Source organism: Salmo salar, chromosome ssa16 (assembly GCF_905237065.1).
Source record: "Salmo salar chromosome ssa16, Ssal_v3.1, whole genome shotgun sequence".
NCBI classification, from domain to species: Eukaryota; Metazoa; Chordata; class Actinopteri; order Salmoniformes; family Salmonidae; genus Salmo; species Salmo salar.
In genome coordinates this window covers 32,226,571-32,239,411 of record NC_059457.1, presented here as the reverse complement: position 1 = coordinate 32,239,411, position 12,841 = coordinate 32,226,571, and the positions used below count along the sequence as shown (strand labels likewise).

The 12,841-nt window shown below is 45.2% G+C and overlaps 1 protein-coding gene across 1 annotated transcript; it reads left to right on the top strand.

Annotated features, from left to right (window-relative positions):
- The first annotated feature begins 426 nt into the window (after positions 1 to 426).
- Positions 427 to 12,435, top strand: LOC106573708 (NEDD4-binding protein 1). Its single transcript, XM_014149002.2, has 7 exons — positions 427 to 954; positions 2,074 to 3,593; positions 6,569 to 6,699; positions 6,965 to 7,061; positions 9,907 to 10,014; positions 10,112 to 10,213; positions 10,307 to 12,435. The coding sequence occupies exons 1-7, from the start codon at positions 649 to 651 to the stop codon at positions 10,710 to 10,712; spliced, it is 2,670 nt and encodes an 889-aa protein (XP_014004477.2). The 5' UTR covers positions 427 to 648; the 3' UTR covers positions 10,713 to 12,435.
- The last annotated feature ends 406 nt before the right edge of the window (positions 12,436 to 12,841 follow it).

The following is a 12,841-nucleotide window of genomic DNA, read 5'->3' as shown; positions in this document are numbered from 1 at the left end:
AATGCGCAAAACACATCTATCAAGCGTATTATGTTATGTAGCTTCATCACCAGTAGGTGGTGTAATTGTATAATTTTAGATCAGCTATGAATTGACGAATCAGCTGCATGAATACGGGTATTTCTGGAGTTTCACAAATGTGCTTGGTTAAAATAATCTATTATAATATGATTTGTTTATAATCCATATTTATCTGGATGATAAGCTTATATCCCACTACTTGCCCTCGTGACCATTATAATTTGTTTGACAATGGTGTGTCTGGACTTTAACATTGGTTGTTTGTTCTTTTCCATGGGAAGCTAGAATCGACTGTTATTTACTAAAAAATGTATTACATTTTGCTAAAGATATTGAATAGATAGTCAAAATATCTATAAGATCTTCTCTTTGGATGAGATAAATAAACACATACCGTACATATTGTCGTCTTTTGATGACATCATCACTGGGACTTTCCGGATGCGTCGGGGTTGACAAGTAAAAAGTTGTCTTAAAACTGGATTACTCTAGCTAATATATCACCGGAGAGAAGAGGAAGACCGATAGAAGTAAACCATGAAGGGGGGTAAAGATCCAAATGACACCGAATGGTTAAGATATTAAAACGATCTGTTGTCAACAGGGACAGATATATTCAAAAACAGAATGTCAACAACGCGGCCCCTTCTCGGTATGAAGCGAGTCACCGAGGTAACCTGTAAGGAACCCCTGGGAAACAGGCTGTCGCCAACAGCGAGCAAACAACAGCAAGAGGCCCTGACAGTGGACGAATTTGCTGTCTTCGAAAACAAGCAAGAAGAACTGAAATGCGCTAAGCCCAGAGTAGAACATGTTTTTCGGGTAGCTTTCACAATTATCGGCCTTTTGGACACTGGAGCCCACAGTAGTACAGCATCAAGGCAGATATGGCTTCAACTCAAGGGAAAGAGAGACGACGTGTCGAGGGCAAAGGTAAACATTGACTGCGATTCATTAAAATTAGCTTGAGGCTTATAACATTGATACCCATTCTTATATTGTTTTATTTATTTTTGTTAGTCAGTTATGCAGTTAAACAGACTTTTAACGTTAGGAGAGAAGGGCCATCCTGAAATGTAAGCGGCAAATCAGGCAGTATAATCAATCGCATGGTCATGGTGTACCGAATGGAATAGCTACTATGCTAATTGAGAAGTTGTTTGTGTTTCATAATCTGATAAGGCTCTGTGTCATATGCCTTCTAGCAAATTAACTGTACAGATAATATATCAGTAACGTTAAAGATTATAGATCTAACGTTAGAGTCCGGCCAGGTTTACATCATTCCGTAAGATCCCGATTGCATGACAGACGGACAAGCTGTTCTTGGCGTTCCTTTTGTTTTCATTTCAACACTGATTTCCCGTTCACTCTACTACTCTAAAAACACCAGTCTTAGCTAGGCTACATCTTTTACACTTCTGTGCCTTGAGTTTTCCCTTGACAACATCGTGTAGCGGGCGGGTAAAGTTCAATGTACAGATCACCGGATTGGGTAATATCAATGTCACCTGTTCGACAACTCGGAAACGATTACTATTGGTGCCAGTAAACTTGGAATCTCCTCCCACCCCATTGAGAACACAGAAAACGGAAACCCCAACACAGTTATGTATTGCCTCATCATGTCTCTTTCCAGTGTGTAGTCATCAGGAAACCATGTCCACTGTATGGAGAGGATACACACGAATGCATTGTGACCGGTGCTTCTTTGACATATCCAAACTTGTGGCTGATTCATCAAATATTTCTGGAAAGAGGTTGAGATTTCCTCATTGGGTTTCAGTTGGTTTTTGACAACTTCCCATCTTCCACGTTTTAATCTCACCAATTTACAGTCAATGTGGTGATGACAGAGTTGACTGAGAGTTGTCAGTGATGATGAGTGAAGTTTCTTAAGTAGGCGTAGAGGGGGTATCTCTGTGGGTCATGCTATCAGTTTCAATTGGCGCTTTACCCTGTTAAGCTTCGAATGTGGACCTTCTCGTGTGTATGATGTTTTTTTTTGTCATGTCTACTTTTCTAACTGGTGTTGACCCTGTGTTGTTGCAGGAGTACCTGAAAGGCCTGTGTGATCCAGAGCTGCAGCAGGAGGAGCACTACCCTGTGGACATGCACTGCATCTTTGCCGGTGCCCGGGGTCTGTTCCTTGACCGACTGCTGCGGGACACCAGCGCTGAAGTTGTGATGCTGGAGCCAGGCACACTGCGCCTGCTGGGCTGCTTTGAGTCTGTCATCATGGCAAAGAGCCGCGTGCAGCAGTTTGTTGCTCTCTTCCAAGAGAAGCGCAGCCTGCCCGGAGATAGGGAGCCGGCCGTGAAGCGCACCTTCAAGACGTTTGTGGAGGAGCGAGATGATAAGTATGCCATGGAGCTGCTCCTGCTGCCCAGTGCCCTGAAGGAAGAGCTGCTAGGTCTGGCCCAGAGCCCCACTCAGCCTGGTGGGGTTATAGACGTGGACCAGGATCGCTCCCAGAGCAGCACCCCTGTCACTGACCTCTCCAACCGCATCCTGGACACCAGCTTTGAGGAGAAGGTGGTTGGGGCTGCATCCGGGGCCGAGACGGGGTTGTTGAATGGCGTTCGGCCCTCCCACAAACGCCGCTCGTCGGAGAGCGAACTGAGGGACACCAAGAGGCAGTACTCCCTGGAGAGGAGAGATGAGTCGATGGAGAGAGAGCGCCACACTGTAGCCAGTGACAGCCAAGCTAAGACCCCCTCCAAGACCAACATGGGGCTGATGGTGCTGGACTCTAGTGATGGTGCGGATGACGGGGAGGCTGTGAGCCCTGAGACCAACCTGCGGTGCCTGGTGAACTTCTTCAGAACCATGGGCTACCAGCAGGAGGTGGTGGAGCGGGTGGTGAAGGAGACGGGCCAGACAGAGGACACTTTCCTGTTGCTGGAGTGCATTGTGGAGGAGAGCCAAAGAACAGAGAGGCAGCGAGGAGGGGCATCCTCAACCCACAACTCTGAGTCTTCTTCCTCTACTTTCAACTCCAGGGATAAGGATAGAGGGCTAGATAGAGTGCCAAACCGAGCCCTGAATGTAAAGTCCAAGGAGAACATTAAGCCACCCAGCAGCAATGGTGTTGGCCAGAGGGGACAGTATAGCAGCATGCTGCAGACAGTGACACTAAAGAGGAGCAGCAGTGCTCAGGGGGCTGCTTACGATATCATCACCATCAATGATGACGAGGACAACACAGACACACTGACTGGCAGTAAAGCCAGGATGGCAGAGCAGATGGATTTTCCATCAGGGCCCAGGATGGACTACCTGTCCCGGGGAGGGGCTCAGACCATGGGGCCGGTACGTGTGGAGAGTGTAACGGCACTGCGGAGCACGCCACAGCGCCCAACCCAGCCAGCAGACACACGGCCAGGCTGCTCCTATCAGACCCTGTCAGCCAGAGTCCCCCCACCCCGCACAGAGCCTGCTCCACCACCCCTGACTGCCACGACCCGCTTCCATGATTCCCTGAGAAACCCCTACACCCTGACCCTACAGAACGAGCCTGGACGCCCTGATCTCCGCCACATCATCATTGACGGCAGCAACGTGGCCATGGCGTGAGTAACCACCCTTACTATACCCCCCTCTGTAGGAGGATGTGGAACAACACTGAGAGCCCACACTCATTTTCTCATCATCAGATATGACTGTCTGGAACCACCTGTGTGTAGGCCTATGTGAGCGTTGGCGTGTGTGTGAAAGCAGGAGTGTAACCCTCAGTCAGGACTTTCAAGGGTAACATAAAAGCTCATAGCTGAGAGCTCTTCCAGTAACCCTCAGTGGATGAGTAGGTAGGCTTAGGGCATGGCCACTGTGTCTTTGGCAAGGCTAATGACTGTCCAGATGGGAAAATCTCTATAAAATAATTGTCAGTAATATAACTCCAACTATCTCTCTCAACTTGCCAGTTCTCCTCTGTTTCTTACTTCGCACACCATTTTATTCTGTCCACTGAAGTCATTACTGGAAGTTGTTTTAGTCATACCTCTATTACATTTATTCTATCACCCTTTCAGACTCGGACTAATCTGACTGGCAGAGCTAACTTCAGTTTGTGTGGACTGAGTTAGGCTACCTACTGAGGTCAGAATCCCATTTCATGATAAGATATAGTACATATGCTATAGGGACATACAAGTATGGGGGTTTTATTTTAGAAAATTACAAGGGGAAATAAAGTTTTGTATATTTGGCGATTACATTTCCATGTTGATAAGGTGATTTTACTATCCACGTCAGTGGTGCTGGAGTTAGAGTTCAAACAGGATGTGCAACTTTCTCTTTAAGAGGGAACTTCCCTTGACTTTACATTGCCCCACAAAATGAGACGTGTGTTTTAAGCTGGTGTGTGTTCACAATATTCTCTGGCCATTTGTTTGTAACGGTTCTTATGAGATATGCTGGAAAATATGGGCAGATAGGGGGTCCAGTAATCTCCAAGTAATAGAAACAAACCCTACTTTACTTTTTTTTTTTTATATAGAATGAGATTAGTGTATTGGGAGGGATCAACAACTCTGGGTAGAGGACATTCTACTTTGTTAGGCTACGTTTTCTATGTTTTTGTAGACGTCAGAACATCTTTCACACCTTCAATGTGTTACTTTTCTGAGTGGCTTTCTTTCTCAAACTGGGCTGACACAGTAATTTTATAATCGTGTAATTGACTAAGGATAGACAGTCATAAAATAACCGTCATAGCAGTTTTAGTAAAATAATATTTTAATTAACTTCATATTCAAGTTGACAAACTTAACCCAAAAGCAGAAAAGTAAAAGTAAGCATGGTTTACATCTAACAGACAATATAAGGAGAGACAAGAGGATGCAAAACTGGCCAATTTTTTAATTTAGTGTTTTGGACAAACAGCTGACAGAAGGCTGGGCATTCAGAAACATAACAGCTGACTGAAGACGGAAGGCTGGGCATTCAGAAACATAACAGCTGACTGAAGACGGAAGGCTGGCATTCAGAAACATAACAGCTGACTGAAGACGGAAGGCTGGCATTCAGAAACATAACAGCTGACTGAAGACGGAAGGCTGGCATTCAGAAACATGACGGAAGGCTGGCATTCAGAAACATGACGGAAGGCTGGCATTCAGAAACATGACGGAAGGCTGGGCATTCAGAAACATAACAGCTGACTGAAGACGGAAGGCTGGCATTCAGAAACATAACAGCTGGCTGAAGACGGAAGGATGGCATTCAGAAACATGACGGAAGGCTGGGCATTCAGAAACATAACAGCTGGCTGAAGACAGAAGGCTGGGCATTCAGAAACATAACAGCTGACTGAAGACGGAAGGCGGGCATTCAGAAACATAACAGCTGGCTGAAGACGGAAGGCTGGGCATTCAGAAACATAACAGCTGATGGAAGGCTGGGCATTCAGAAACATAACAGCTGGCTGAAGACAGAAGGCTGGGCATTCAGAAACATAACAGCTGGCTGAAGACGGGAGGCTGGGCATTCAGAAACATAACAGCTGACTGAAGACGGGAGGCTGGGCATTCAGAAACATAACAGCTGGCTGAAGACGGGAGGCTGGGCATTCAGAAACATAACAGCTGGCTGAAGACGGGAGGCTGGGCATTCAGAAACATAACAGCTGGCTGAAGACGGGAGGCTGGGCATTCAGAAACATAACAGCTGGCTGAAGACGGAAGGCTGGGCATTCAGAAACATAACAGCTGGCTGAAGACGGAAGGCTGGGCATTCAGAAACATAACAGCTGGCTGAAGACAGAAGGCTGGGCATTCAGAAACATAACAGCTGATGGAAGGCTGGGCATTCAGAAACATAACAGCTGGCTGAAGACAGAAGGCTGGGCATTCAGAAACATAACAGCTGGCTGAAGACGGGAGGCTGGGCATTCAGAAACATAACAGCTGACTGAAGACGGGAGGCTGGGCATTCAGAAACATAACAGCTGGCTGAAGACGGAAGGCTGGGCATTCAGAAACATAACAGCTGGCTGAAGACGGGAGGCTGGGCATTCAGAAACATAACAGCTGGCTGAAGACAGAAGGCTGGGCATTCAGAAACATAACAGCTGGCTGAAGACGGGAGGCTGGGCATTCAGAAACATAACAGCTGGCTGAAGACGGGAGGCTGGGCATTCAGAAACATAACAGCTGTTGTTGAACCAGTGATGATGGAAGTTTGTTGCTCCTTGTTTCAGCAAGTTGTTGTAGCAAAGGAGTTTTGGTTTCCCCCCCCCAATTCCTTAGCACATGCAATCAGGAGAGGAGAAAATGTGTGTAAAATATGCCTCTTTTGGGTAAAGTTTAAAAAAAATTTACTATATTTTTGCTATTCGAACGGTTATAGCGGTGACCGCAAGTAAGTCATCCAAAATTCCATGACTATCACAGCCCTACTTGTTACTCACCTGTGACAATACTGTCTGAAGGCAATCCTCAATTTGTCAATCTGAAATACAACAATCACTTTATGTATTAGGATAGTTATAAGCCATTCCTAACCTAAGCATTCCTAAGTAACCCTTCCTCCTTGTGCTCCTCTGTAGGCATGGTCTCCACCGCTTCTTCTCCTGCCGGGGCATAGCCATCGCTGTGGAGGCCTTCTGGAGGCAGGGCCACCGGGAGATCACTGTCTTTGTGCCTCAGTGGAGGCAGAAGAGAGACCGTTACACCACAGGTCAGAACAAACACACACCACAGCACAGGCCTCCCCAACCTGGGCTCAATCTCATCCCTCTGGTTTTGGGGGGTGAAGAAGTGACATGAAATGTACCGGTAGTTCAACCATCCAAGGTTTTGGTCAGGAGAAAGATGATTGTACTTTGGCAAATAGTTGTGAATATTACTGTTTGAATGGTGATAAGACAAACATGTGGAGCACTTTATGTGTGCTCTGTTAAGGATATGGTCTTAATGTGTATTTCCTCCACGTGTCTCAATAGAACAACATTACCTAAACCAACTGGAAGACCTGCGTCTGCTCTCCTTTACTCCTTCCAGAGAGGTCTGTGGACAGAGGATTTCTTCCCATGATGACAGGTACTGCAGAGTCAAATCTCACCACGTCATACAGCCAGCCCACCCTCTGTCATCTGCTGCCACCTCATCCATAATCACCCTGTCCCACATTCCCTGCTGCCACCTCATCCATACTCACCCTGTCCCACAGCCTTGCCCACATTCCCTACTGCCACCTCATCCATACTCACTAGATTGGAACGGCGGGAACCCGGTTACTGAGATTTACCATCCAAAACCATTCCCTTTTCCCGGGATAAATAACTGCGAGAGACTGGTAAATTATATAAATGTTTTATATGAACAGCAGGGCGTCAAATGATATGCCATGTCTAAATCTGAATTCTCTACAACCTTCTCTCTGGTCACTGCATGATGAATCATCAACGCTCAGGGTGGGGACTGACAACCCATCTCAATATGTAGACCTGCACTATATATACACAAAAGTACGTGGACATCCCTTCAAATTAGTGGATTTGGCTATTTCAGCCACACCCGTTGCTAACAGGTGTATAAAATCGAGAACACAGCCATGCCATCTCCATAGACAAACATTGGCAGTAGAATGGCCTTACAGAATAGCTCAGTTCCAAACTGCCTCTGGAAGCAACGTCAGCACAAGAACTGTTCGTCGGGAGCTTCGTGAACGGTGTTTCCTTGGCCGAGCAGCCACAAGCAAGCCTAAGATCACCATGCGCAATGCCAAGCGTCGGCTGGAGTTGTACATAGCTCGCCATTGGACTCTGGAGAAGTGGAAACACGTTCTCTGGGGGTGATGAATCACGCTTCACCATCTCGCAGTCCGATGGAAGAATCTGGGTTTGGCGGATGCCAGGAGAATGCTACCTGCCCCAATGCATAGTGTCAACTGTAAAGTTTGGTGGAGAAGGAATAATGGTCTGGGGGTGTTTTTTACGGTTCGGGCTAGGCCCCTTAGTTCCATTGAAGGGACGCTACAGCATACAATGACATTCTAGACGATTCTGTGCTTCCAAATTTGTAGCAACAGTTTAGGGAAGGCCCTTTCCTATTTCAGCATGACAATGCCCCCATGCACAAAGCAAACTTGACTGGCCTGCACAGGGCCCTGACCTCAACCCCATCGAACACCATTGGGATGCCAACTGCGAGCCAGGCCTAATCGCCCAACATCAGTGCCCGACCTCACTAATACTCTTGTTGCTGAATGGAAGCAAGTCCCAGCAGCAATGTTCCAACATCTAGTGGAAAGCCTTCCCAGAAGAGTGGAGGCTATTATAGTGTATCATCTCATCATGATAACTTTGGTCTTGTAGTGTGTCATCTCATCATGGTAACTTTGGTCTTGTAGTGTATCATCTCATCATGGTAACTTTGGTCTTGTAGTGTGTCATCTCATCATGGTAACTTTGGTCTTGTAGTGTGTCATCTCATCATGGTAACTTTGGTCTTGTAGTGTGTCATCTCATCATGGTAACTTTGGTCTTGTAGTGTATCATCTCATCATGGTAACTTTGGTCTTGTAGTGTGTCATCTCATCATGGTAACTTTGGTCTTGTAGTGTATCATCTCATCATGGTAACTTTGGTCTTGTAGTGTATCATCTCATCGTGGTAACTTTGGTCTTGTGACAGGTGGACAGACCTACATTTGCTGCAGCGTAGCCTATGCTACAGTAACAAAGACCGAATGTGCGGCTAATTTACATATCTCCATCTGGCTTCCGGGGGTCACTTTTTTTGTTGCAGCTGCAGAGTTTTAAAACAGGAGCGAGCACTCTCTCTGTCCCACCCATCAATTCCATTCAAACTGCATTCAAAATAGATCATCCTGTTCAAGATTGATAGATCTATATCTATATAATGTCCTAGCTTACCTCTTTCAGGTAATACATTTAAGGCAGTGTTATATTTAGTTCATGAATGGTGGGTTATGCATAATAAGCTTCTAACTTATAACCTCTCTTGCGCAATACGTACACCTGTGCTCCGCTGGTCTCTTTTTTTGAAAGTATCCTTAGCTCTTGGAGTCCCATGCAGGAAAAGCTAGACTAGATTAGCTTGCTGGACATCATTTCTGGGGCGTTTCTTATACCAATAGACTATTCAAAGAGGGACACAAGCTCTTGTTTGTTAAATAAAGCAGCCAATAGAACTCACGGGTAGTTTGAAAGAAGGGCAAACGCGTGATGGTGGTAGGCTATAGCAGTTATTTATTCAGACCCATAACCATTCAGTCCTCGTGAAGCGAAGTGAAAGTCTTCTGTGTCTCATTCTAGTCCTATATTATTCAAGCATGTCATTAGATTGATGAAGATAAGGACAACAAAACTGATTTCATTTAACTGAAGAAAGTGAGGAAGGAATGAAGCAACACTAGAGAGAGAGAAAGGAGGTAGGCTAATAACATTAGTGGAAATATTATGAAAATGTTGAATCAAATTTGCTAGCCTATACTTGTGACTTTGTAGGCCACATGTGCTGCACCAGAATTGCATGTTCTCTCTCTGCTTTATCATGGTTTGAACGAGGTGCGTAATTCCAGTAGCCTATGTATTGGATAACGGCACAATCATTTGGGCTCATTAAATGTATTTAGATCAGGCTCAGGTTGCATCAGGCTTGAATTTTAGATCAAATCTCTAATCAAATCCAGACACAGGCCTATTTTAAATGCTTTTGAATAACACTTCCGGTTTTGGTGGGAAATACCGGGTTACCCGGGAGAAAAGTGATTTATTCTTGTGATGGACCATTTGTAAAATACCTGAAATATTCCACCCTAAACTCACTCTGTCCTACAGCCTTGCCCACATTCCTTACTGTCATCCATACTGACTCACTGTCAGCTGACTCGGTCTATCTTATCTCTCTCTCACCTACAGGTTTCTGCTCCACCTGGCAGAGAAAACAGGAGGGGTTATCGTCACCAATGACAACTTGCGGGACTTTGTAAATACATCGGAGGCATGGATGAGGATCATCCAAGAGAGGTGAAGGCCTTTTAACCAATCATCAGACATGCACTCATTTATATAATCCCTGGACACATGACCTTCTCCTCTCACACTGACTGGCCCCTTTTTCCAGGCTTCTGCAGTTTACCTTTGTAGAGGACCACTTTATGATCCCAGATGACCCCCTGGGGAAGCATGGCCCTCACCTGGAGGTGTTCTTACGGAAGGACAACAGGTGTGTGTGAAAGGAGATGATAGTATTGTTTATACAGTATGACCTTACTGCAGAGGTATGTGTATTGACCATACGTGTGTGTCTCTCTCACAGACGGAGCCCAGTCACACCTCCTCTGAGGCCAGACCCCCGAGCCACCCCGCAACCTGTCTATGTCCAAGCTCTGCAGTCTGCCCCCCGCCCCTCAGCTACCCCCCAGATGAGGCCACTCTCCCACTGGCCACATTCTGGGCCCCCTGGGTGGCACCCCCCTCACCCAACACCCTCACCACCTCCACAGAGGTCACACCCTCCTCGCCCCTCACCCCCTCTTCAGCGATCACACACCCCTCGCCCAACACCCTCTCCCCCTCCCCAGCGGTCACCCTCGGAAACCATAGAGCTCAAAAGGAAGCTGTACGATATCTTCCCTGACCAGAAGCAGCGCATTGACCGTATCCTCAGTGACAACCCCTACATGAGGGACCTGAACGCACTGTCAGGCCTTCTGCTGGGATGAAACCAAGCACACACACTGTACTCAGCCACTCACACACAGATACACTTACAAGTCTCTGTCGAAGGAGGGTGCCAATAGTAGGCCTATGTACAGAAAACTGAGCTATTTAAAGTTTTTGTATTAAAGTCGATGGTCAACTGCACTGCTCTTGGATGGCTATTTGTTTGGAAGGCATAACTCTCCTTTTTATTCACATTTAAGTTCAGCAGTGTCCATGGAACATGCCATTCATGAATAGATTGCTTTCCCGAGTGAAACCATCAAATTGTGGGGAAGGAATTGTCCAGCTGGCATCTACTGTATGTGATGTCCACATCTGTTCTAAGTACTTATTTCCTGTCATTTGTCTCTGCACAAGTCTTTAAGGTGTAAAACCAAATTGCTGTAATAACTGCTGAAGGAAGGTTATTTTGTTCATGTTGTAATATAATTTGTTTCTATATGATTTTGTAAATATGAACATTGACATGTGCAGATATGGTTTTATGTAATTAACCACACAAATACAAACAGCTCCATAAAGAAGCTTTTTTTTAAAACCTAGCGATACTTCATTCCTTCAGTGATTCACAATCCAGTGCTTTGATACTAGGTTGGCAGGGTAGAAGGGTTCCTTTATTCTAGATACACGGCCTGGAGACACCAGTGCCAAGCACAATCCTGTGCTGAGAAAATAATAGGAAAAATATTCTTAAACATGAGGAAATGATAATCCTTGTATGACATCGCAAATATTACTTACAGTGTTTGGCTGCTAAGTCCCTTATCTTCCTGTACTGATTGTCCACTACACTCTGAGGACATAGCCATTGTATATTCTGGAGAGTCCCAGACTGACTCAGAGCCAACTTACCCATGTTACTCAATGATCTGGAACACCCTGGCCACTCTTGTACAAGTCACTATCTTTTGTAATGGTAACATAGCAAACCCATTCTTCATTGTTTGTTCAATGAACAACGATCACAAATAACTCTACCTACATGTACATATTTACCTCAATTACCTCGACACCGGTGCCCCGCACATTGACATTGACTCTGTACTGGTACCCCTGTATATAGCCCCGCTATTGTTATTTACTGCTGCTCTTTCATTATTTGTTATTCTTATCTCTTTCTTTTTTGTAGGTATTTTCTTAACTGCGTTGTTGGTTAAGGGCGTGTAAGTAAGCATTTCACTGTTGTATTCGGCGCATGTGACAGAATTTGATTTGATAAGACCTCAGTCACCAGCCACTAGAGGTCACTGTGAACCAAGCTGTCGGGGGCTAGTTGCTACTGGAGCACTTATTGCTAAAATAAAATCTGACAGATGAGTGGCCTGGCTATTATGATGAAAACAACTTGCTTCCGTTGTGTATAGCTTCAGTTTTGTATAACAAGGTGCATCCATTGTGTATAACTAACGTTCAACTCTTTTTGGAGAGGTTCGTCAGTGTATTCTACCAGTGAGGTAAAACTTTGGACTCTGTATCCAAGTCCCCTTTCTGTTGTTTCTTCTCTATATAATGTAAAGGATATCAGTCACGGATGTTTGGTTTACATTTTTTTCCCTTTTAAGATTTCTATGAGAATGGTGATACCACAGCATTTCCTATGAGGGCATAGGCGTTCTGTGGGTATCTCATGGTTACTTGAAAGACGGGGTGTATATTTGATTTCCACAGGCTGGTAAAGTTAATAAAGGCCAACTGTTTGTCATAAACGAGACCTTTTCTTAATCGGTCTGTTGTCGTCTTTGTTCTAACCATTTATAAGCTGTTTTGTTGGTGTGTAGACATGTACTGAAAACCAAAATAGTCATATACAGGGCATTCAGAAAGTATTCAGACCCCTTGACTTTTTCCACATTGTTACATTACAGCCTTATTCTACAATGGATAAAATTTTATATTTTCCTCATCAATCTACACACAATACCTCATATAATGACAAAGCAAAAATAGGTTATGAGATTTAGGAAATGTATTAAATATTAAACTGAAATACCTTATTCAGACCCTTTGCTTGGCTCATCGCGTCTACTGACTCCATGTGGCAGGCCGGGCACCTGCATGCTTCCGTTGGTCTTCAGTTGGGGTTTCCTCCGTTACATTGTTGCGGCTGGCTTCCGAGGTTAAGCAGGAA

Coding starts and splice junctions, on each gene's coding strand:
- LOC106573708 (XM_014149002.2), top strand. CDS start 649: ATGTCAACAACGCGGCCCCTTCTCGGTATGAAGCGAGTCACCGAGGTA. Junction 7,062..9,906: donor ATTTCTTCCCATGATGACAG/GTACTGCAGAGT, acceptor TCTCACCTACAG/GTTTCTGCTCCACCTGGCAG. Junction 10,015..10,111: donor ATGAGGATCATCCAAGAGAG/GTGAAGGCCTTT, acceptor CCCTTTTTCCAG/GCTTCTGCAGTTTACCTTTG.